Source organism: Lagenorhynchus albirostris, chromosome 7 (genome assembly GCF_949774975.1).
Source record: "Lagenorhynchus albirostris chromosome 7, mLagAlb1.1, whole genome shotgun sequence".
Classification (NCBI taxonomy): Eukaryota; Metazoa; Chordata; class Mammalia; order Artiodactyla; family Delphinidae; genus Lagenorhynchus; species Lagenorhynchus albirostris.
Window position 1 is genome coordinate 19,881,716 of NC_083101.1, and position 23,915 is coordinate 19,905,630.

At 55.4% G+C, this 23,915-nt stretch overlaps 1 protein-coding gene across 3 annotated transcripts in view; it reads right to left on the reverse strand.

Moving 5' to 3' along the window:
- Positions 1 to 23,915, reverse strand: part of COL27A1 (collagen type XXVII alpha 1 chain) — a 143,902-nt gene that overhangs the window by 30,794 nt on the left and 89,193 nt on the right. For 2 of the 3 annotated variants that reach the window (XR_009541517.1, XM_060154529.1), the window contains exons 26-37: positions 22,781 to 22,834; positions 22,505 to 22,558; positions 18,942 to 18,995; positions 13,598 to 13,651; positions 13,018 to 13,062; positions 12,889 to 12,933; positions 12,542 to 12,595; positions 11,405 to 11,458; positions 10,489 to 10,542; positions 9,260 to 9,313; positions 7,353 to 7,406; positions 3,127 to 3,234 (exon numbers count right to left, since the gene is read on the reverse strand). Coding sequence is in view for 2 of the 3 variants with exons in the window: in XM_060154529.1 (XP_060010512.1) it covers positions 3,127 to 3,234; positions 7,353 to 7,406; positions 9,260 to 9,313; positions 10,489 to 10,542; positions 11,405 to 11,458; positions 12,542 to 12,595; positions 12,889 to 12,933; positions 13,018 to 13,062; positions 13,598 to 13,651; positions 18,942 to 18,995; positions 22,505 to 22,558; positions 22,781 to 22,834 (684 nt within the window). In the remaining variant the exon portion in view is untranslated. The remainder of the gene's footprint in view (positions 1 to 3,126; positions 3,235 to 7,352; positions 7,407 to 9,259; positions 9,314 to 10,488; positions 10,543 to 11,404; positions 11,459 to 12,541; positions 12,596 to 12,888; positions 12,934 to 13,017; positions 13,063 to 13,597; positions 13,652 to 18,941; positions 18,996 to 22,504; positions 22,559 to 22,780; positions 22,835 to 23,915) is intronic. The other variant, XM_060154530.1, reaches the window with a different exon arrangement.

The window sequence follows — 23,915 nt, forward strand, 5'->3', positions numbered from 1 at the left end:
CCCAGGGTCCTGCTGGTCCAAGGCAGAGCCCTGATTCAACTGCAGATCTGTCTGATTCTGTGTCCAGGGTGCCCACTGATGACAGGCAGGCAGGACAGGTTTCCTAGGTATGCCCTTATCTCTGAGATGTTGTGTGTCACTTCTGACAATCCCTGAGGCCATGTCCCACTGACAGGGCCCCCTCCCTCAGGGGTTGAGGCTGGAGGGGTTCCTCAAAGTGGCTCTGTGACAGGAAGGTCAGCCACCCTGCCCTACTCTCCCACTGGGGCACCCAGGCCACTCCCTCTGAGAGGCCACTCTGCTCCCTCCCCCAAAGGCATCCCAAAGTGCTGCTCTCCCCTGCCTTGCCCCAGGGGGCCCAACTGTCTCCACAGTTGTCAGGGAAACTCCGTTCACTGGGGCTGAGTGAGTGTAAGGGTGCACGAGGGAGTGCAAGAGAGATGAGAGCGCAAGAGCGAGAGAAGAGAGTCCTAACCCCAGGCCCCACTGGGCTGGGATGTAGTGGGTAGGTCAGGCAGTGTTTCTGACCTGAAGGGACATCCAGACTGCCTGCAGAGGACAGTCCCCTCAAAGCCTAAACCTTAAAGGAAGCTGGGAAAAATATCTACGTTCTTGGTAAGCACTAAAGAGCTGGTTTGATTTAATCCCTTTGGCTTCATTAACATGCTATGCTATAGGATGCTATAGGATGCTATAGGATGAGGGAGGTGATAATCTCACCTTGGAATAGGCATTGCACTCTAAGAGGAAGTACTGACTAATTGTGATGGAGGAGGGGTAGGAAGAACAGTGACCCTGAAAGAACCAAGCACAGAGTGCCCTGCATCCTGATGCTTGAGTCTTCACGTGACCCCAGACAAGTCCCTCCCTTTCTCTGTGCCTCAGTTTCCCCACCTCTAATATGAAGGTCTTGAACTAGCCTTGCACTGTCCAATATGGTGGCCCCTAGCCACACATGGCTGCTGGGCACTTGAAATGTGGCTATTGTGACTGAGGAACTGGATTTTTAATCAATTAAATTTTAATTAACTTTAAATTTTAAAACTGGTAATTCAATGATTGGAAAACTTCTAACATTTTTGGAACAACTTGGGATATGAATCTACATTTTCAATTGTATGTTTTATGAAATCTAAATACAGCTCAAGTATTTCCAGTGAAAATATAGCATCTGAATTGAGATGTGCTCTAAGTGTAAATTACACACTGGATTTCAAAGACTTACAAAAAAAAGTATGCAAAATAGCTTATTAATGATTTTTTACATTGATTACACATTGATATGTTAGTATTTTGGATAGATTGTGCTAAATATATTATTAAAATGAAGTTTACCTATTTCTTTTTACTTTTTAAAAATATAACTATTAGAAGATTTTAAATTACACATGTAACTCCTATTCTGTTTCTACCAGACAGCATTGGACTTGACAATCTCAAGGTCTTTTGCTCCTCCAGTAATTAAATGCTAACTAATCATCATGGCCCCAACGATGAGCCAGACACGATGTCCGAACTCCGTATCATATCTCATCCAATTCTGGCCACAGGGCTGGGAGGAAGGGATTATTTATGTTAGAGCTAAAGAAACAGGCTCAGGGGGATGAAGACCCTGTCAACGGGTCACCCAGCTAGGTAGAATGAAATGTGGATTCTTACTTTCTGGGACACCCCTTTTCCTAGGCTGGTCCTGTTTGGGATCACATGATTTGTGAATAATGATTACAGGAGCTGGTGGCATTTACCAGCAGAATGAGGTGATTGCAATGGCTGATCCCTTGTCAGAAGGAGAAGCAAGTCAGTGACCAAGAATTCAGTACAGGGCCAGGGAGACAGAAGTCTCCCCCAGGACCGGGCAGCCGGCTGGCCGCTTGTTCTGACAGCTCCTCTCCAGCTGAGAGCATCCCCGATGGTGAGGGAAACCCTGAATGAGGGCTAGAGCACCCAGTCGGGTGAGGCTGTGCGGCCAGAATGAAGACCTTTGCTGGGCCCCCATCCATACAGATGTATTTCTGGAAAGGCTTTGATGGCTCATAAAATTCTATTTTTAAATCCTTCACTGTTTCCAGGCCACAGAGTGGGAGATTCTTGTTCTGCAGCCCTGATGCCAAAGAGACTCAAATACAGGCCTCTCATCACCTCTGTCACCTGGCACACACTCAGTCTGGCCCCAGAGAACCTCTTTCCAGTTCCAGTGTATGAGGACTGGCAGCGACAGCAAAATACAGACATAAATACTGCTACCACCACCGCCAGCACCATCCCCATCACCAGAGCCACTGTCACAGCACTGCCACTGCCATCACCATCACCAACAATAATACCACCACCGTCACTACCACACTAACACCACCATCATCACTACTATCGCCACCATCACCATCACTGCCACCACCAGCTTCCAGTCACTTGCTCCTCCAAATTCATAAAGACAATTTTTTATATTTCTGGTGCATTTTATAAAGTGCTTTCCTATCCAAAGTTTCATCAACTCTTCAGATGAAAAAAAAACAAGGCTCAGAGAGAGGCAGTGATGTGCTCAAAGTCACGTTGACAGTGGGTGCTCGAGCAAGAACCCAGCCTTTGGACTCTGGGTCAGGGCTATTTCTGCCACATGTTGCTGCCCATTCCACAGTCATGATGCTCAAAAGTTCACTGAGAAAGAGCCCCTGCAACACTGGACCTCAAAATGATCTCAGTGCACATTCTTCCAAATCCTTCATCATACCAAGGGTGCGGCCCAGAGAGGGCAAGGGCAAGTGAAAGGTCACACAGCAAGCTGCTGATGGAGAATTGGGCCAGTGCCTCTCCTGCTAAGTTTAGTGTGGCTGAATGTGGGGGTGGGCAGGACGAGGTCAGCAGGGGCCAGGTTTGTGCAGGGCACGGCAACCAGGCTAAGGAGACCGATGTTATTCCTGTGGGCACTCGGGAGGCGTGGGAAGGTTAGGCCGGGGAGGGACACAGTCAGGTTGGTTGTCCGTGAAACTCTCATGTGAAGGAAGGATCACAGCACAAGACCCTCTGGCGGCAGCTGTCAAAAGACCTCCCACCCAACTGCCTGAACAGGCCCAAGTGTTATTCTCACCCAGGAGTCCCAAGTGCTGGCATACAGCTGTGCACACTCACCCGGACGCCAGTGATGCCCGGGGGGCCAGGCGGCCCGTCCTCACCCTTCAGTCCCTCCTGGCCCTTCTCGCCACGTTCACCGTCGGGCCCGGGGTCACCCCTGTCCCCCTGGGTTGAAAAGGCATGAGGAGGGGAGAGAGAGAAAGAGAGAATAAGTGTCACCAAGTCCATCAGAGGCGCCAAACCGCAGGGCTCCATTTGGATGTCCACGGCAGACCTGCCCCTAGATTCCCGATGGTTCTGCCGAAAGGGTCAGCCTGGTAGAGACAGCACGCAGCACGTGACAGTTTCTAGTGTCCATGCCTGGGCCATGGAGGGAGCTGCTCAGAGAGAAGAGACGACCCTGACCACGCCCACTCCGTGGAGTTTAGAAGGAAAGAAACAGGTGGGGAGAGTAGGACGATTTCTCCCCAATGCTGTAGACACACTGGCAGGACAAGAGTCTTAAGAAGCCGAAGGAACTGTTTTTTCCCTTCTCTTTCTTCTTTTTGGCTGCGCCACGTGCAGCATGTGGGATCTTATTTCTCTGACCAGGGATCAAACCCGCGCCCCCTGCGGTGGAAGCATGGAGTCCTAACCACTGGACCGCCAGGGATGTCCCAAGAAGCTGAAGGAAATTTTTATCAAGGAAAAAGTTCACCCGATTCTACCTCTTGGAACAAACTCTTTCCATGCTTCTGAGTTGTATTTTCAACCCTCACTTACACAAAACAGTTTACAATAATAAGTAGAAGGTAACCGTCTCGATTGCTACATACCAGGCTCAGAGCAGTGGAACAACTGTTCCACAGCAACGAAGTTAGTAAATTTAGCTTTAAAGGCATAATCCAACTGCACTGCATGTTTCCACCTATTTTTTTTTTTAATGTCTTACTCTGTTTACTGTGAGTATGCGCTCCCTTTGCTGTCTGCCCTGCATCCTTCGCATTCTCGCTGGCTGCGGTACATTCCCCCTGTTGAGTGGGTGGCAGCGAACGCTTACATAGCACTTGCCATTCCAGGCCGTGTTCTGGAAGGCTAGGCTGTGCCAGGATGGGGCATGGGCTGTTGTCCTCGGCCCCATGAGCAGAGCAGGGGGTGCAGCAGGGGCAGTGGGGGGGGGGAGGAGGAGCGGGGCAGCGCCCATCACAAGGCCACCTCCACTGGGGCTTGTGGCCAGTCTGCCGGTGGCTGAGCTGTGACGGTACAGAGAGGCCCCCAGGAAAGGGTAGGAGGAAGGGGGTGGGCAGAGGAGAGGTTCAGAGAGGCAGAGAGTGTCTTTGCCATTTTTGTTTTCCGGTGCCACACTTTATGAGGGACGCTGATAAACTGGTGTGCGTCCAGGAGAAAGAGCACGGTGCACAGGGCAAGCAGCTGGAGCCTGGGAACCGGACCGCGGAGAGCACAGCCCGCAGGCTGGTCCCGCTGGGGCCCCAGGTTCTGGACGTGAACAGCTGGAGAGCAGCATGGCCGGGGTAGTTTCTAGCTCTGGTCCAGGAGGACGTCCCAGTGAGAGGTGTCCAGAGATGACACAGATGAGGGAGGGAAGCTCCAAGCTGAGGTGTGGGCCAGTGCAGAGCAGATCTGGGCACCAGGAAAGGGTCGGACAGGCTGGTGTCTGAGGTCCCTTCGCACGGAGATTCTCAGATTCCAAACTCAGCCTGGCAGGGAGACGGGGCCGGCCCTGATGCCCCACTTGCAGACTCTCTTGGCTCCAGGATTCCCCTTCTGGCCTGTCAACCTGGCCACCTGCTCTCCTAGCTCTCAGAGGCAGGCAGTCCGTTCCAGGTGGCTGGGCTGGATTTCTGTGAGGGGCCCTAGCCTGGGCCCTGCAGGGGCACAGGCTCCAGAGACTACCCAGACCCCCAGAGCCTGGGCTCCCACACAGCTGGGGTGGGCGACCCTGTGGATCCCATGCAGAATGGGGTCTGGGGGTGGAGGGCTAGGGAATCCCAGAACCCAGGACATCTGTCAGTGCTCAGAGGAGCCTTACAAGTTGCCTAGCTCAACCCTCCTACTTACAGATGGGGAAACTGAGGCCCAGAGAGAGGTACAGACTTCCTAGTACCACATGTGAGTCCATGGCAGAGCATGGGTGAGACCTTGGGTTCTGGTTCCTTCTAATTCCAAGGTTCTCTGCTCAGGGGACAATACCTTCCTCACCCCTGGATTCAAATCTTACTGCCACCTCTCAATAGCTGTGTGACTTGGGCAAGTTTCCCCATTTGCAAAATAAGCACCAAAGGGTTACTGTGGGGAGTGAAAGAGCTAATCCATGTAAATGATAGCTTAGCACAGCATCCAGTGCACGAGCGCTGGATAAACATTACTTATTACTAGGAATCGCCACCACTGTTGCCACCATCAGCTGGTTATCTCAAAAGACATAATCAGCATAAACTATAAAGTGCTGTGCATGTCCGAGAGGTTGTTTTCACCATGAAGGTGATGCTTGGACAAATACCATAAAGGAAACAGATTCTCTCCTGGATTCACACAAGGACCTGGGAAGATGCCGTACATCTGCCGGACTACTCCGGCCCAAGGTCTAGGGTAGCACTGGCTTTGGAGGGAGTGAGAGAAGCAGCCAGGGCTGAGGAGCCATGACAAGTGAGCAGGAAAGACTGTGTGAGACACCCAAGTCTGGAAGACCCCCTCCCATCCCACCTCAGCAAAGATTCCAAGGAGAAGAAAGGTGGCTGCCCAGAAGCGAAGGAGGTCCCCGCATTGTGCCTCGGTTTCCTCATCTGTCGAGTGGGGATGGTAATGAACCCAGCTCGGAGGATTACTGGGAGGATGAAATGGGTCAATTCACGTAAAGCTCTTAAGGCAGGTGATGCAAGGATGGTGAGTACACAGAGCATTTTAGCCAGAATGTTCATCAGCATTCATCACGACTCACGCAGACATTTGGCGGTGATGCAAGTACGGTGAGTACACCAAGCATTTTAGCCAGAACGTTCGTCAGCATTCATCACGACTCACGCAGACATTTGGCAAAGGTTGTGGAGAAGCCATCAAGTGCTCTGGGTCTCCGGAGCCAGACCCAGTTACACCCTGGGATACAGCAGGGCTGGAGGTGAGAGAAGGTAGACAGATGGCAGACAGGGGGCGCTCTCGACCTTGCAAGCAAAACACAGGTTGATGGGAAGCCAGACAGGGGCTTGTCACAGAGGCATCCTGGGAGGTGGGGAAGCCCCGGACCCAGGGCAATTATGTGGATGGAGGTCTGGGGATGGGGCAAGAGAGGCTCAGATAAGAGGGGTGCTTATCTGAGGTCACATGGAGAGTCAATAGCTAACAAAGGGAAAGCTGGGATGTGGCACTTGGGATCCTGAGCTGGGAGCTGACAGGTCAGCCCTGGGGAAAACCCACCTAATGGTCCAGGACTAGGCCAGGGCTGGTAAGTCAGAGAGTGAACCTGCCCAGGGGTTCAGGGGAGCCCTGGTGCCTCCTTAAGGCCCCAGCATCTGTGGCTGACAGATGAATCTATGGAATGTAGCAGGGCTGAGTCAGGCCCACATGCTTTGGTGCCAGTGAGCCCTGGGTCTGAATTTTGGATTTTCCACTCATAGCGCTAGACTGTAGATGAATACACCTCGGCCTGAGCCTCAGTTTCTTCACCTTTAGAATGGGCGCATGGTGCAGAGAGGTAGCCGAGGCTCGGGTCTTGCCTGTGCCAATTACTAGCAGTGTGTCCTTGGACAAGCGGTTTAACCTCTCCGAGTCTCAGTTTCCTCATCCAAAGACAGATTTTACCCCATAGCACTAACTGAGATGATACATACAAAGGGCTTAGCACAGTCCCTGATACACATGTGCCTTGTTCTCCGTAAATAGTGGCTACGGGTCATGGGTGGTGATTATTGTTCTCCTGATCTTTTAGGATGTTTGGAGGATAACAGACATCAAAGCTGCTGGCTCTGGGCCTGGCACAGAGCAGGGATTCAGGTACCACTCTGAGCCAAGAGAAGCTGCAGTTTCAAGGAGAAGGGTGGCAGTGAGGAGTGGAAGGTGGGGCTGGCCCCTGGTCTTGCCTGAGCAGGGTAGAGGGCGGGTGCTGGACAGGGCTCACCCCCACCCATCCTGCTCTCCCTGGGAGTAGGAGGGCTGACCTCAGAGCTTATGGGAACATGGTACTTCTGGGGGAAAACTTAGGACTTGGATGGGAGGACAGTGGGGGCAGAGGGAGGAGGCAGTTCCAGAACATTCTCTCCCCCCAGACTCTGCACCAGAAGGACGCTTACCTTCAGCCCGTCGGGCCCTGCGGGGCCACTGTCACCCTCGAGGCCTGGCTCTCCCTGGAAAGGGTAGTGGGGAAAGATGAGGAGACATTACTGGGGAGGGGGTCCCAGTGTGTTTTACGTCCTCCTCCTCCTTGGGACAAGACCCCAACCCCTGATCTCCAGGTAGGAGGGGCCTGGAAGGCCTGGCACGGCCAGTAAACAGTGGAGCAGACCCCCAAGCCACAGCCTGTTCTGTGTGCAGTGTGGGGTGAGGTAGGGGCTGCACGAGTTAGAAGGTGCTGGTCCTGTGTCTAGGTGGGCTGGTTGGAACGGGCAGGTGGAGCAGCCTACTGGTTGAAAAGGTTTTGACGTCAGACAGATCTCGATGCCTCCACTGGGCTTCCCATTCACTGGTAGTCTGGCCACAAGCAAACTCCTTAGCCCCCATGGGTGTCTGTTTTCTCATTTGAAAATGGGGCTGATACACGTCCTTTAAGGGTTCCTATGAGACACAGTATAAGCACCCCACAGATAGTAGCCATTAGATATATTCTTCCTGGAATTTGGAGTGAGCCCTCACGGAGTGCCTTGGTGGAATCTCAGTTCTCAGACGAGGAAAGTGAGGCCATCCCTCAGACTTTCTTGCCAGCAAGTGTGGGAATGATACCAAGACCCTGAATCCCATCCGACCTTAAGCCAGGTTCCCTGCTTGCCTTTCTAGCTCCAAAGATGCCCTTGGATGCCTCAGTTATCTAAACGGCTGTCAAGTTAAGTTTGTATCTCTCTGCTTTTTCACAGCTGTTCAGCATCTGAGCTGGAAGGGGCCTCAGAAGTCATCAGATGCAGGAATGGCAAAGATGGGAGGACAGGTGTGTAGATTCCACCCCTCTTGTGCCCATGGCAGACATCACTAATCTATCTACTAGAACGTGGCTCCATGAGGACAGGGCCTTCTGTTACTCACTGCTGTGACGTGCCTGGCACACAGTGGGCATCACGTGAGTGCACGTCATTCTCTTTCCTAGTGAGCCCAGAAGGAGCCTCGGGATCCTTCTTAACATGGCACTCCAAGAAACTGTACTGCTCAATCTTCCTTGACAGACAAGATTGCCATCTGAAGACTTCAAGCTCCATGCTCATTCTCTCTTGCCCTGTGGCCCTCTCCTCTCATTCTATGTCTTATCTCAATTTGAGGAGCCTCTTAACTTCGGGCAGGGAGTAACATGAGGCATTGGAAAAAGGGAAAAATGAGAAGTCGGACTGGGGGCCTGGTGTCTCCATGAGCCAAGCCCCCCCGACACTAACTCCCCCTCACTCCTGGGCTGCACCTTCCCCATCTGAAAGATGCTGGAGGATGCCTGCTCTGTATCTCTCACAGTACCCTGGGGTCTCCATTCAGACAGGGATCTTATAAATCAGGCACAGAGCATAGACAGGTGGACACAGAGGCATCCCAAACCTTCTCAGAGGAAGCCAAACTCCGTGGGTTTCTTTTGGTAAAGGGGAAGATAACCTTTCAGATAACCTTCCATGGAACAGTTTTAGGGATGGTAACAGGTGTTTTTCAATAAAAGCACTTGGAGGTCAAATAAGTTTGGAGACTGTGGATTAACCCTCCCCAAACCCCAATTTCTTGGTTGCAGGCCTTCTCAGAGCCTTGAAAATGCTACTGCTAACGTGTAAGGAGGAACACCGAGCACACAGAGTCTCAAACATTTTGACCACAGAATGCTTTTCTCTGAGGAGCGCCTCTGCATTGTGGAAATGCTGGCCCGCGAAGGGAGACTGGATAAGACTGCAGAGATTCACAGCCTGTTTCTGCAGCTGAGGAAACTGAGGCTCAGGGAAGCTGAGTAAAGCCCTTCCCCCCTCCAGACAGCCAGGGAGGGGTGGGACTTTCCAGGGAGAATGAATTTGCTTCGACTTACCCGCTGCCCGATGAGGCCCAGCTCCCCAGGGGTGCCCAGAGGCCCAAGGTCACCCTAGGAGAAGCCAAACACAAGTCCATGGGTCGGGGGATAGGACCAGCCCCAGCCCTCACCTTCTTGTTCTCACTGGTTCTGACGTGGGAGGAGTGGGGAGTGGAGCTGAGGAAGCTCTTTCTCCCCAGGACCAGAGAGAAATTGTAAAATGCCAACCAGAGCCTCTGTTCCCAAGAAGCCCTGGACAGGTCAAGATCACGACCGCCAGCATCACCACCACCATCACAGCTCAGCTCACACTTACATAGTGCTGTTCTAAGTGCCTTTTCATTTTACACATTTAACTGTCACAACAACCCTGCCAGGAGAGATATCTCCTTTTACAAAGGAAGAGACAGAGGGACCGCAGCTTAAGTAACCAGCCCGAGCTCACGAGGCTAGTAAGTGACAGATTCAGGATCCAAACCTGGGTAGTTTGGCTCCAGGGAATATCGGATGCAGAGATGGCAACTCTGAGGCTGACCACCTTCTTTTCTCTCCCTCCCTGAGAACGTTGGAGAGAAACCCAAAGAAGGAAGAGGCCCTAAATGAACCAGAATAAATGTCACCCAGCTCCTCCAAAAGACCCCAGAAGGGTCCTTCTCATGTGGGGATTTCCAAGCTACACTCTCTCCCTGCTGGTGTCTGAGGGCACAGAGAGGAGGCAGAGCTCCGAGCCCCCAGCCCTGCCGCGGCCAGAACCATCCCATTACTACCTGTTTTATATATGGGTTGGTTTCCTGCATTATTCAAGCAAAGGATTCTGGAACTACGTCAAGACTGACAGTCCCAGGCCTCCGGGGCCTGCATAGGGAGCAGGTCCTCTTCCAACAGCAGCGCGGGGAGGGGTCTCTCCCCAGAGCCCAGGGATCCATGGGCTCCTGTTTCCCTGCAGGTAATGAGGGGCACCAGTGCTGAAATGCAGATGGTATCGCAGGAGGCCAGGAGGTATGGCCGTCCCAGCGTGGGGCAGGTGCCAGAGAAAACACTGCCAGACAGGGGGCAGGGATGGGGGCTCCGGGCTGGCTGGGCCATCCGCTGTGGCCATGGCCAGGCCCTGCTCCCCAGCCGGGAGCACAGAGAACCCATTATCCCGGGCACAAGAAAGGCCTGTTTCTCCTCCACGGAGACGATGGGGCCGCCAGCTGGGAGCTGGTTTCAACAAGCCATTTTTCTCTTCTTTCATCCCACCTTACCTTCATTCCAGCTTCCCCAGGAAGGCCTGGTTCTCCCACTGCACCTGGTAGCCCCTGCAAGAAAATGCCATTGGCCCTTCCTAGAGCAAGGGCTGGGCCCTGGTTGTAAGGGAGGAGATAACTGAGGCAGGCCCAGAGACGGCAAGGGACATGCCCGAGGTCACTCAGCGTGAGAGACAAAGAGCTGGGAGCAGGCTGCAGCCTTCTGGGAGCTTAGAGTTGGGACAAGTCAGATGGGGGTGACTGGGCTCAGGCTGCTGAGCGCCGGGGCTGCCCAGAGACTGCTGGAGCCCCTCCCTCCCCACGAGTGTGGTTTGCCCAGGAGGAGCCCATTGGCAAGCATGCGGAGGAAAATTTCATGATTCACGTAACAACAGAGGAGGAAGCCAACGGATGCTGCATTCAGGGCCGAGGGATTCCTGCCCTTCTCTCTGCAGCTGGGCCAGGATGACAAGGGCGGGAGGGATCCTGAGTTACCACCATTGGCATGGCTGCAGCCCCTGCATAAACCCTGGGGCTGTTTTCTCCTCTGGGTGAGGCATGGGTGTCTGAGGCCCCTTCCAAGCTCCTCGCTGCATGACCTTAAGGGGACTGCTTCTGCAGTCAAACCTCTGTGTCGGGGTGAAATCCCAGCAGGGTCAGGGCAGGGGGCATTGCTGCTCTCCATGGTGCCGAAAAAGAGGCACCGCCAAGCCCCATGCCGGTCCTGGCACAGCTGCATCCCACCCGCTGCCCCCGGGATCGGGAGCCCAGCCCCTCACCCTACGGCATCATGGCGGATCTGCCCTCTCTGCCAGGGCCTCTCCCCATCAGTCTCTGCAGGACACAGGACAGGGGCCCTGGAGGAGGACGGCTGGGAGGGGCTGATTACCTCCCCAGCAGCACCACGGGACGAACAAGGGTCCTCCGCACTCACCTTGGGTCCCATCTCTCCTGGAGGGCCAATTGGCCCCTGGGGTCCCTGAGGGCCCTGGAAGATAGACACACACACAGGCGGTTGGGAGAAGCCAGCCTGGGCCCTCTTTGGGGTCTAAGGCTCAATAATGCAGTCTGGAGAGGCGGGTGAGGGAGAGAACCCGTAGAATCCGGGACTCTGCAGCCCATGCCCTCACCCACCCCTCGCTGAGGGTCCTGGTGCCTGCAGGTCTCCCCGCAGCCCCGTCCAGTGCACTCCCGCCAACCCCTCCGCCTCTTCTCCTAGTCACCTACCGAAGACCCAGGGCGGCCTCCCCTGCTCAGAAGCCTTCGGGCTCCCAAGCTTTGCTCACTCTGTCCCCTCTGCCTGGAATGACCTTTCACCCACTCAGTCGTGGTCAGTCCATTGTTCAAAAGGGCGTCTACCTGAGCTTCCAGACGTGGGGCTACAGCGCAGCCTCCAGTCCTCCCCCTGCCCCACCCAGATTCCTCCTCCTGGGCCCCGAGACTGTGCTCTCCTCTCCACCACTAGAAGCACCCTCCACAGCCTCCTCGCAGGGCTCCCCAACACATGGGGAGCCTCCCCAAACCCACCCTTCCCGCAAGATCTTCTGCAGGGCTCCTCTGTTTCAAACCTCTCAATAGCTCACTATTGCCGTTGGGACAAACAGCAAACTCTGTCCGCAGCTTCGGGTGACTGGCCCCTGCGACCTCTTCCTGCCTTCCCTGAGGTCCAGCTCTCTCCACTCTGGGCATGCTGGACTCCGCAGTGCCCACTCAGCGTGTTAGTTTATCCTCATGTTGCCCTTCCTCCTTCGGAGACCTGAAGGACTCCGTTCCCTCCGCCTCTCACTGTGCCAAGCACTCTACACACATCTTATTTCATCCTCACAACAGGGTGTAAAGGTAGGAACAATTATTCCCATCTTACTGGCATGAAAACTGAGGTTGGAAGGCAAGGGGGCTTAGACTCAGTGCTCTCTCCCTGACCCGCCCCCGGGGCGGTAGAGCCCCGGCACTGTCCCTCTCCAGCCGCTCTCCTTGTCTGACTGCAGGACCCACACCCCCGGGTGGGTGACCCAGCTGAGACCAGCCTGCCAGGGGCAAAGATGCAAAGAGAGAGGGCAAGGGCACTTACCGGTTCTCCTGGGAGGCCCTTGGTACCTGGGGGGCCGGAGGGACCCGGGATGCCCTGCAGGGACAAACAAAGGTGACCTTAGTCCCTCCATGGCCTTCTCTACCCTGCCTGTCCCCTGGGTCTCAGTCAAGCTGTCGTAGCAAATGAGGGTCCGACCCCACCCTCTGCCCTGTGACAGATGGGAGACTGAGTTCCAGAGGGGAAGAGACATACTGGAGAGTCCTCAGGGCAGGAGTGGGCAGCTAGAACCTTCGGGATTTCCACAGCAGGATGGGAACTTGGCTAAAGTGGTTATTTTCTCCCCGCGAAGTCCCACGGAGAGAACTTCATGAACCGGTGCTACTTACAGGAAAGCCTCGTGTGCCCAGGTGCCCTCGCTCGCCAGCCACGCCCTGGAAGCACATTTGGGTTTGTTAGAAGCATGTATGACAAAGCAGGGAGTGGGGAGAGGGGCTGGCAGCCTCGGCCTGACATACCTGCTGCCCAGGCTGGCCTGGTCTGCCCTGTAGTCCTGCGGGGCCCTGCAGGAAGCAAAGCATGAGGTTGGGAGAGGGTGCTGGGGAGGACCCTTCACGGAGAAGGGACGCCCGCTCCCACAGGAGATCTAAGGAACCCATGGGGTCATGGCAACCACCCCCTCCCCAGTGTGCAGACGGGAAAACTCAGGGGAGGGGCTGGCCATAGTCACCAGGTGCTCTGGGCCGAGAACCAAGGACCCCCGGGTCCTGAAGGGGTCAGAAGCAGTCTCGGCTCTCAGGGGCCCGGGAGAGGCTTGGGGGTCAGAGGCCATGCGTGATTCCTCCTCACTCTGTCTCATTCATGTGCTTTTTCTCTCTCAGTCTGATCGCTCATTCTCCCTTCCCTGCCCCCATGCTGGGGGCTTGCCAGCATCAGGAGGGGTGGCCGGATGAGCTCTCAGGAACGTGCCCTGCAGCCTCTCTGGGATGCCCTGCTGTCCCAAAGGGGTCTGTCACTGAGGAGGCTGTGAGCCGGGGTTCCTGGGTTCCTGACCCAGCACGGGAGGTGAGAGGAAGGGAAAGCCACGGGGGTTGGTACCTTCAGACCCTTGGACCCCTGCTCCCCAGCTGGTCCATCTGGTCCTCGGGGTCCCTGGAATAGGAAAAAGGGACTAGCACAGTGGACAGTAGGGGTCTCCCTCGGGCTGGGAACCAGGAGGGCGGGGCTGCCCAGAGCCCGGCACAAGCGGGGGGCTCCCTCCACCTCGCACTTCCTGTGCACCCCCACCCTCAGGTGGGTCACCCAGTGCAGTGTGCCTCCTGAGATGGCTCTGCGCAGGGCGTAGCGTGGGTGGACTTGGCTAGGGGCCCTGCCGTCCTGGAGTGGGGCTGGTGGTGCATTTAACCCCTGTTTAAAGAAACCTTGGGGCTCAGCCAGCCAACCCATTCCACGGATGCAGAAACTGAGGGCAGAGCCAAGAGACACGAGGCCAAGTCCCCACAGCCAGGTCTTCAGACTGCTGTCGCCTGCTCTTCCCAGAGCACACGTGGGGCAGAAGCAGTTTGTGGACCACAGCCCTTAGGGGAAACTGGCAGAGGACGGACGACCTGGGGAGGGTCTACACGTGGCCAGATATGTGGAACAGCCCCCTCTCCAGCCAGATGTGCAGCTAATCTGGCCCAGCTCACATGAGGAGGGGGGAAGGACAGGGCAGCTGTTCCCTGGAGTTCTGGGTTCAGGTCTGACCTCTGAGACAGGATTCTTGGTCTTTTGAGAACTCAGAGGCCCCTGGGGCAGGCAGAATCCCCTCTTCCCCACACTGCACAGATGGGAACACTGAGGCCCTGCAAGGGAAGTGATTTGTCCAAGGTCCCTTAGCACATTAGCAGCTGGTATTCCCTCCAGGGTTCTACCCACTGCCCCCTGTGTCCCCTCCATGGGCCTCCCAGAGAGACACAGATGGGATGGGGTCCCCTGGGGTCCACCATGGAGAACAGTGTGGTGTTTGTTCTGCAGGGGGCCAGAGAGGCCGTGTTGGGGAGACAAAGAGGATCCTGTGAAGGAGGCTGACCCGCCCCAGCCTGGGAGCGAGGGGACCAGGCACACAAGGGGGCCAGGGAAGCGTCTGGGCATAGGGGATATGAGGGATGAGAAAAAGCAACATGGAGAAATCATTTAAATATTGAACAAGGAAATTTTCAATTAATAGTTGAACCAGAAAAAGTGACAATTCTTCTTGTCAGCTGCTTCAGCTCGACGCTGCAGCCTTAAATAGCACCACATTGATGAAATCACCCTGGGCCAGGAGACCACGGGCTGGGAGTCTTTGTGCCCAGTTTCTCAGGCCCTGGCCCAGAATCTATTAGGGGTCCAGCACTAGGAACAGTGCTGCTCAGGAAATGCTGTGTCTCAGGGACAAGTGGCTGCTCCTGGCTGAGCCTCAGTTATCCCATCTCTGAAATGGGGACGAGAAACCGCCCCCTCAAGGCAGGAGGAGATAATGCACACGGGCAGCTCAGCACCTGGCATGTAGTAAGTGCTCAGAGTATCTGGTTCCTCCAGAGGGGGCTGCAGGCTCCCCAGGGGCAGGGGCGCAGAGCAACGGCCTGGCAAACCTGGATTCATTCCCTTCCTCATAAGAGGCAGCTTATACGAGGCTCAGAATTTTCACGGGTTCAAGATGAGGTTTGATTAGAGGGTGTGGGTGCAAGTCCTGGTTTTGCTACCAACTTGCTGTGTGACCCCAGGAAAGCCCCTTCCTCTATCTGGGCCTCAGTCTCAGATGGACCCTGTCAGACCACGTGTTAGACTTACCGCCCCTGACTCATGGACAGGGGCCTTGTGGAGACAGACACAGGTTAGGATGTAGGGCATCCCAGGTCACGAGAGCCGGGACAGAAGCTGAGCTGATGGTGGGCATCCGGGCCCTCCTGAGAGATGGCTTCTGGCCCCTGACCTCTGTCTCTACCTGAGGCATTAACCTTCCTGGAAAGGGACAGCTCTGGGAGTGGAGCGGAGGCCCAGAGGTGTCAAGGGCTTGGCCTGAATCACATGGCACCCTGTTTCTCCTGGGAATCAAAGCCTCGCTGGGAGGAACGTTATGAGATCTATAATAATAGTAATAACATCGACAACAGCAGCAGTAGCAGTAATAGTGAAAGCTATTTTCCTCATTTAACAAATAAGGAAATAGCCTGTGGTTGCCCTGCTAGTATGTGGAGAAGCCAGAATTTGAATGCAAGTCAGCCAGAGGCCCATTTTTTTTCCACCACTACCTGTCACTATTTATCAGTGTGGGAGTGAGCTCCCTGTCACAGGGGGTATGCAGGTCAGGGCCAGGACATGGTGTTAGAGGAGACAATATCTAAAATCCCTCTTACCTGGGAGACTCTGCTATCCCCTGGACCACCAGAGAGCTCAGGTAGAAGCTGGGGCTGGCTGGGGGGAAACAGGGTTAACCTTTCCTCCCTGGAAGGAGGAGGAGGCAAAGGGGCCCCAGCCACTCTCCCTCCCCAGCTCCGCTGTGCAGGGAGAGGCACGAAGGCAGTGCACAGCCTAACCCTTGCTCTGGGCCACTCTGCAGCTCGTCCTCTGTCCTGTGGGTGCCTCAGTCCTGCCCCCTCCTTCCCCAAATGAACACGGGCCAGCCCACCCCGCTGGAGGCAGGTCTGGGTTTCTGTCAGAGCCACAGATCTGTTCTCTTGTAGCCACTCCCCGGGAAGATGTTTGCAGTCACAGCGGGGCTGCCTCCCAGCCAGGTTGGGCATCTGGCTTGGCTGGGAGGAGCCCCAGGGGACAGAAAATCTGGCCAATCGCAGCTCTTGTGAAAAAGGGATGGAAAGGGAGTGAACATGTGCCCAGCCCTTGCTACACACCGCTGCCCTTCCAGGTGCTTACCACTCGAGGTGCTGTCAAAGGGATTCTATCCCCACAGCCATCCAAAGAGGTCGGTTCTGTTGCCGACCCATCTTATAGAGGAAACCCTGGGGCCTCAGAGAGGGCGAATCGACTGCCCGAGGTCAGGGGAGGAGCTGGGATTCAAGGCCAGGTCTGCCGAGCTCTTAAGTCCCACTCACAGGAGCAGAGTTCAGTGTCAGGCACCTGGATCACAGAATCCTCACGACTCCCTCAAAGTGGGTTTTGGAGGGAGATAGCGGAGTCTCCCGGGTAAGAGGGCTTTTAGACATTGTCTCCTCCAACACCCTGCCCCGGGCTCTAATCTGCACACCCCCTGTGACAGGGAGCTCACTCCCACACTGATAAACAATGACAGGTAGTGGTGGAAAAACTGGGCATTCAGCTGACTTGGGTTCAAAGTCTGGTTCCTTCCAACTTGCTCCTAATGTCATCCACCAAGCCTTACAGAGGTTAAGAAACTGGCCTGAGGTCCCAGAGCTGGTAACTGGGAAGGCTGAGGCTTGCTGCTATGCCTGTGTGACCCCATAGCCCCAGCTCTTCGTGGCCCATGGACCCAGACCTTGGTCAACAGCTCTACCAAGAGCTGAGGGTCTGGGGCCCCATCCTGGCCCTGGCCTCGACCCCTTAGTGCTCGTTCTTCCCAGGGCAGGGGGCTGGGGGCAGTGGGCTGGGCAGCAGGGCCCGTCCTGCACATGGGCAGAAAAGCAGGCAGGGCCTTGCAGACCTCCAAGCTCATTTCCCACAGCACACTCGGGGAAACTGAGGCCTGGAGATCAACAAGGCCTTGCTATGGTCCCAGGGCAAGCCAGGAGCTGCACAGGGGGCCTGCCCAGAACTGAGGTCTTTCACAGGCTCAGCGGGTGCCTCTCTAGTCCCCCCCAACACCGCCCCGCTCAGTGACCCCATCTGTGAAGTGGCCAAAGGTGGCCTGTCAGGCAGGGGACCCAGGGGGTGGGTCCCACAGGTTTTGCATTCCTGCCAAACCCAGCAGGGGGCGGGGCTCATGTTCCTGAAGCTCCCCTTCCAGCCCCGGAGACTTTGATGTGGTTGCGAGCCTGGGTTTCCTCAAGCAGGAGATACATTCTTCAAGCCACCACCGGGAAGGGAGGTCCGACGGTTGTGAGGGGCTCAGTGAGTTGACGGAGGCCTGAGCCTCTGCATCTGGCAGGCTGTGCGGGGCAGGGCCTGGGCCAGCACAGCTCCGCCTCCAGCCAACCTGGCTTCCCGGGCAGGAGGGAATGTGCAGAGGGTCAGGGTGCAACCCGGCTGCCAAAGGGTCTCGGCTACTCGCAGAGACCAGGACATGGCACTGGGAGGGGTCCTGCCAGGCCAGGGGAATGCCTCTAAGGCTCGCCTCTCCGAGGCAGACTGCTCAGAGCACCTCGTTCAGGGGAAATTTTTAAACTACTTGAAATTCAGCCAAGAAGAGAATAATCATCTCGGATCCCCTGGTATGAGCTTGAATATCAGGCCTGGGCTGCCTGGGCCACTGTGCCACCTTGTTTTCTTCTCACAAGGCTGCCTGGCCTGGCACCTGGACACCCACTGGGGGCAGGAAACCACTCCATCTGCCCTCCCCGCCTTCAGTATGCAAAAGGGTCAGATCCCCTGGGTTCAAATCACAGTTCTGCCACTTTCTAGCTGTGCAACCTGAGGCAGGTGACTTAACCTCTCTGTGCCTTAAGTTTCCTTATCTGTAAGATGGGAATTAAGAATAGCACCTACATTATAGGGTAGTGCTGAAGAGTAGCTGAGTCAATGTACGTGATAGTGCTTGGCACAGAGTAAGTACTAGTGATTACCTCTAGCTACCGTGCTCAGGGCCAGCCCTGCATAAAACCCTCTGCGGCTCCCCACTACCCTGGGAACATAGCCCATAGGCTTAGCTGTGGTGTTTGAGGCCCTGCTTGGCTTGACACCTGCTAATTCTTGGTCTTATCCCTCTCTCCTGCCCCTCTGTTGAACCAGTGGGGAATCCCTAAACATGCCGTTCCTTCTCACCTTAAGGCTTTCCCTCTGCCTGGAACCGGGCATCAGCTCAAGCATCACCCTCTCCTTGAAGACTTCCCTTGTACCCTGGTCAGGCGAGGTGCCTCCTCCAGGCTCCCAAGCTGCCTGTGGTTCCACCATCGACGTGCTAATGACCCTGTACTGTCTGTTTGACCTACTCGATTGAGCCATGAAGCCGGGCAAGGGTCCTGCCTGTCCTGTTCTTGTGATATCTACAGAGCCTCCAACAGTGGCCGGCCCAGAGCAGGTGCTAAATTGTAGGTGAATGAATGCATGAGCAAACACATGAATGGTCAAAGCATCGGCACCGCAGAGCCCCTCTGTTCCTGCTGGACGGCAAGGCATGGTGCTCAGAAATGGGCTGGGAAAGATGGGTGGGGGTCCCACACGGAGAGCCAGGTCTGGGAGGAGGCTGTTGCTGTGAAAGTCACAGATCTCAGGGCTGGGCGGAGGGCAAGGACCAAGAGGGGTCTCTCCAGCAGGTGTCCGCCCCCGGGGGCTGGGCCACACTTACCCGGCGTCCCTTTGCTCCCCTCATGCCCAGCGGGCCTCGAGATCCTGGAGGACCCTGTGGGGAGGAGAAAGAGTCTGGAGAAGCCCCCTTTTAGGGAGCAGGTACAACACCGAAGGCTAGGCCTGCAGCCTCAAACGGGCGCTGTTCAGGAACGGCCACTCCCGAGCCCAGCAGCTCCAGATGGAAGGACTGGGCCCAGTGGGAGGATCTGTCCCCCAGGAGAAGCAGCGGACGTGCTGCCACCTTGAGCAGGAGTCAGCGCCTGGGGATCCGGCAGCAGGGAGAAGGCATCCTGGACGGATAAGCCGCTTCCTTCTTTATCTCAAAATCAACAACCGGCAGCTATGAGGACATTCCTGACCAAAATCTCCAACTCCCACTTCCCCTTTTCTCTCTCCATCAGCAAGGAGAATATGGGGTCCCAAGTTCTGTCCCCCCACCCTGACCTTGAATATTACCTGCAAGCATCCAGAAGGGTCTGCCCAGGGCAGGAAGAGCCAGGGAGGGTAAGAGAGGGCAGAACCAGACCAGGGCCCTGAAGTGGGGTGGGGGGGAGCAGGAAGCACGTGTGGAGGGGGGAGGGGGAGAGGTTGGGTGGAGAAGTCGGTGGGGGAGGCAAAGAGAAGGGAGCAGGGCCTGGCCCGGGGAAGACGCCCCCGCCAGGGTTATCTCAGTTTGGTGAAGGAATGACAAGAAGAGACAGGGAGGGAGGGAAAGAAAAAACAGGGCTGGTTTTGTTCTTTGAATTCCCAGCACCTGGCCCAGGGCGGGTCGATGACAGGAATTAAGGGAAGGACTGAAGAGGACAGAGGATAGGAAGGGAGAGAAAGAAGGTGAAGAGAGGAAGCAGGCCGCCTCGCTGCCTGGTTTCTCTCCCCAGGTTCCAGCCCCCAGCTACACACGTCAAGCTGCGTCTTAGCCGCATGGCTGGCCAAGGACCCCTCCAACAGCTGCAGGAGCCTCCCAGCTCCGCGGGATTCTCAGACTGGGCGTGCTCCTTTTACAAGAAAAGACGGCCTCATCCCCCCCTCCGAATACCAGGGAGAGGCCCAGCTCAGTTTGGGGCCTCGGGAAAAACTCCTCTTTCTGCTCCCATTTCTCTCTTCCCAGGGCCTCAGGGGGCACAGACCTTTCAACTGCTACAGGGCTGATGTGAGGCGCTGGGTCCCAACCTGACCCCTTGTCAGCAGAGCAAGCAGGGTGTGGACCCGGGCTCGGCCCCCTAAAAAGACAGATCTGACTCCCGGGTGAGGGAGAACATGACGACTGGGTGAGAATGCACCATTTTATGGAGGGATCTCAGACTGCAGAAGGCATGCAATGCGTCACTGGGAAATTTCAGGAGCCAAGTCTCAACTCAGAGGCAGTAGCGTAGAGTGCTTAAAAGAGCACACTGTTCCACCAGAGAACTAGGTTCAAACCCTGACTCTGCCACCTACTAATTCTGTGACCTTTGGCAAGTGACTTAAACTCTTCGGGCCTCAGTTTCATCACCTATAAAATGGGTATAAGAAGAGTCCCTGACTCCTAGAGTTGCTAGGAAGATGAAATGACCTGGAAGGTCCTCAGTAAAGGGTTGCTGTCAGCTCTCTCAAAGGGAGAGGAGGTCAGAAACTGGTGGTCCCAGGACCTGACTGTTCCCTTCCAAATAATGGAGATAATAACCTTGGCTGACCTCAGTGGACTGTAGGAGAACATGGATGTTAAAGTGATTGGAAAAGTGGAAAATGCCAATCAGACGTGAACGGTATCATCAGAAATGTCACTTTCATAGTAACAGTCTTACTAATAATAGTGGTAATTATCATATCTAACAAATAGTAATAGTAATTATTATTGTTACCATTCATTAAGCACTTAGTATATGCAGGTAGTTTGCTAAGCATTACATCATGCACGGTATCATTCATTTCTCACAACAATCTCATAACGAAGAGGGTATTATGCTGACTCAGATGGGGAAACTGAGGCTCAGAGAGGCTATAAATGTTGCCAACAATCACACAGCTAGTAAAGGGGGAGCCAGAATTTGACTCACATGTGTCTGATTCTGAAGCTTTCTGGACCTCCATGCTATCCTGCTTCCCCAGTGGCACAGGGGGCAGCTGGCTGTCCGAAAGGAGCCCCAAGAGATCCCAGGGCCCAGCCCCACAGTGCAACAGAGGAGGGTCAATGGCAACCTTGGGATCTGAAAACGGCAGCTCACTGTTTGATTTCACTAAGTCGGAGCCAAACCATTGAACAGATGGAAGCACTGAGGAAATGGAATGGGGAGGAGGTTGGACACGGGAGGAAGAAAGCCTAGAGGGAGGCTCAGGGAGGCTGAGGTCCGGGGGCACAGCTAGAATTGGATGATAGACCCCTAGCATCCTTGTTCTCTGGCTTCGGCCCTACCCTGGGCACCTAGCACTGTGTGGCACATAGTAGGTGCTCAGTAAAAGCCTGTTAATGAGTGAGAGGACTAGACAGTGAGAATCTTAAGAGCAGGATCTATTTTGTATCATTTTTGCAACTCCAGGACAGAGCATGGGCACAGCACGCAGCAGGTGCACAGCAAAGTTTGGGAACTGAGTTGGCCTTGCTTCCCTAAGTGGCTCAGAGAACTGGTGTGGACGCACTTCCCTTGGATTCAAACCATCGAAGGCTCCCGTTTCTTCCTTCCTCAGACCCCAGGGAGCCCCTCAGTCTAGCCTGTGAAGGCACCTGAACTCATCACCCTCCAGGCTTGCCCCGGGATCCTGCCTGTGCCGGTCCCCCTCCCACCATACCCTTTCCACCTGCCCGAAGCCCACCCCCCCCATCCCCTCGCCCCAGAGTGGGCTCCCAGCCTTGAGCCTCAGACTTGGCCCAAGTGAGTGCCCTGCCCCAATTCCCTCCGTCCTCCACCAGCAGAGGTGGAGGGACCAGAAGCTCCGTGTGCTCAGGGTGAGAGCCACCCAGCCCCCAACCCTACCTCACCCTCGGGGAAGTAGGAGGGACCCCTGAATCTGGGTGCTCCTGGCCACACCCTCCCCCCAGCCCCCCGCCTTGGGATCCTCAGGGATATCCCTGGTGCCTGTCATCGTGAGAAGCCCAGGAGCCCCGTATCCTCGGCCCTTCATTTCCCACTTTCTTCCCTGCTTTCTCCATAGCAGCTGTCACTTATTTACTGGCTTCTCTCTCTGCCACACCTGAATACGAGCTCCTAAAGGGCAGGGACAGCATTCTGCCTTGCTGACGGCAGCTCCTGGAGCGGCACATGGGACACAGTATTTCCTGAGTGCATGAACAAAGCAACAGAGGTGCCAATGACCATGACACTCCCTTGCAATGACCATCCCTGTGTAATGAACATTAGCCGCCTGGTTTCGTTTCGCCCGTGCAATCACACTATCATGACCGTGATTATTTCATCTGTTTTTCATATGAGCAAAATTTAGGTGCAGAGTTCAATGATCTGCCCTGACAATACAGACGGGGAGTTGGGGAGCTGGGATTCCCGGTCTGTCTGACTTTGAGACCTGGACTCCTCACCATGACTCGACAGTGGGTTTGAGCTCAGGGAACATGAGGGCTTTGCTTACCATAGGTCCAGGCTCTCCGGGGGTCCCAACACCACCTGGAGTTCCAGGATGACCCTACCAAGAAAGAGATGAAAAAGAAGGAATCAGCTCTGGAAGGTGCCTCTTCCTTCTGCAGTACTGCCTCGGCCGCGGCTCAGCCCCAGCCCAGGGCCTCCTGGAAGGTAAAGGAGCCGGTCGTCGTGAACGCCTTGGGTACGCGGACGCAGGCAGAGGAGAGCAGAGCTGTCACCGCGGCTGTGACAGGAGAGGGCAAGGGGATGCAGACTTGCTCCTTACCATCGACCCCTTGGGTCCGGGCGCGCCTGGGGGTCCCATCATGCCCCGGTCACCCTGTGATGGAGACAGCAATTCAGGGAGGTCACGGCAGTGGGGTGGCTCTATGGGGGGAGGGTGCAGAGGGCACTCCAGAGACTAGGGAGGTGCAGGGACTTGTCCAAGGTCTATAGCCACATCACCCAGGGTGGTGACGGGGGAGGGGGGAGTCCTGAGATTTCAGTCAGCAGAAGCCAAGAACCCCAGCAAGTCCTAGGAGGCCTCAGCAACCACTGTGGTGTGCCACACACACGGTGAGCTTCCCTTGGGCAGGGCTGGTCCAGATCAAGGATGTGCTGAACACGTCATCCCCTTTGATCCTGGCCCACGCTCTGTGGTCCTCATTAGGCCTGGCATCCCCTGGGCTGGGCTTGCTAAGGCAGAGATGGCAATATAAGGCATTTCTTTTATTCTCGCCACCCCCTGCTCCAACCCAGATGAGATGCTGGAGCAACAGAGAGGCAACTTAGTCTCTCTCGACCAATCCAGACAGATCGGGCAGGGATGGCAGGTGTAGCAGACAGAGCTATGGCGGGAGGCAGCGGCTCTGGGTTTGGATCCTGGCTCTATTTGTGTGAAGCCCTCTTTCTTGTATCCGCACAGCCAGCAAACGTTTCTTGAGCATCTACTATGTGCCTGGCATGATATGCTAGACCCTGAAGACACGATGGTGGGTAGAAACAGACAGACCTTGCTCACACGGAGTGAGACAGGGTGTTACAAGGAGACTGATACAAACCACCAAAACAGATGCCAACTGGGGTGAGTGAAGGGAGGGAGTGGGTCTTGGTGCTAAGGTGTTTCACTAGGGGATTTGACCCCCGAGTGCAGAGGTGTCACTCGGGTGCAGGGTGGGGAAGGCTTCCCTCAGAATGCTGAAGGATAACTGAGAGTCATCTAGGCAAAGATAGGGGATGGGAAGGGTGTACCTGGCCAGGGGAACGGCATGGGTAATGGTTTGCAGGTGAGGAGGGACATGGAACATTCGAGCAACAAAAGAAGGCCAGAGATGGCTTTGATATTGCACTGAAGTTATCAAAGATGTTACCATGGAGGCAACAGGGTGAAGGTTACACAGGGCCTTTCTGTGCTATTTTTT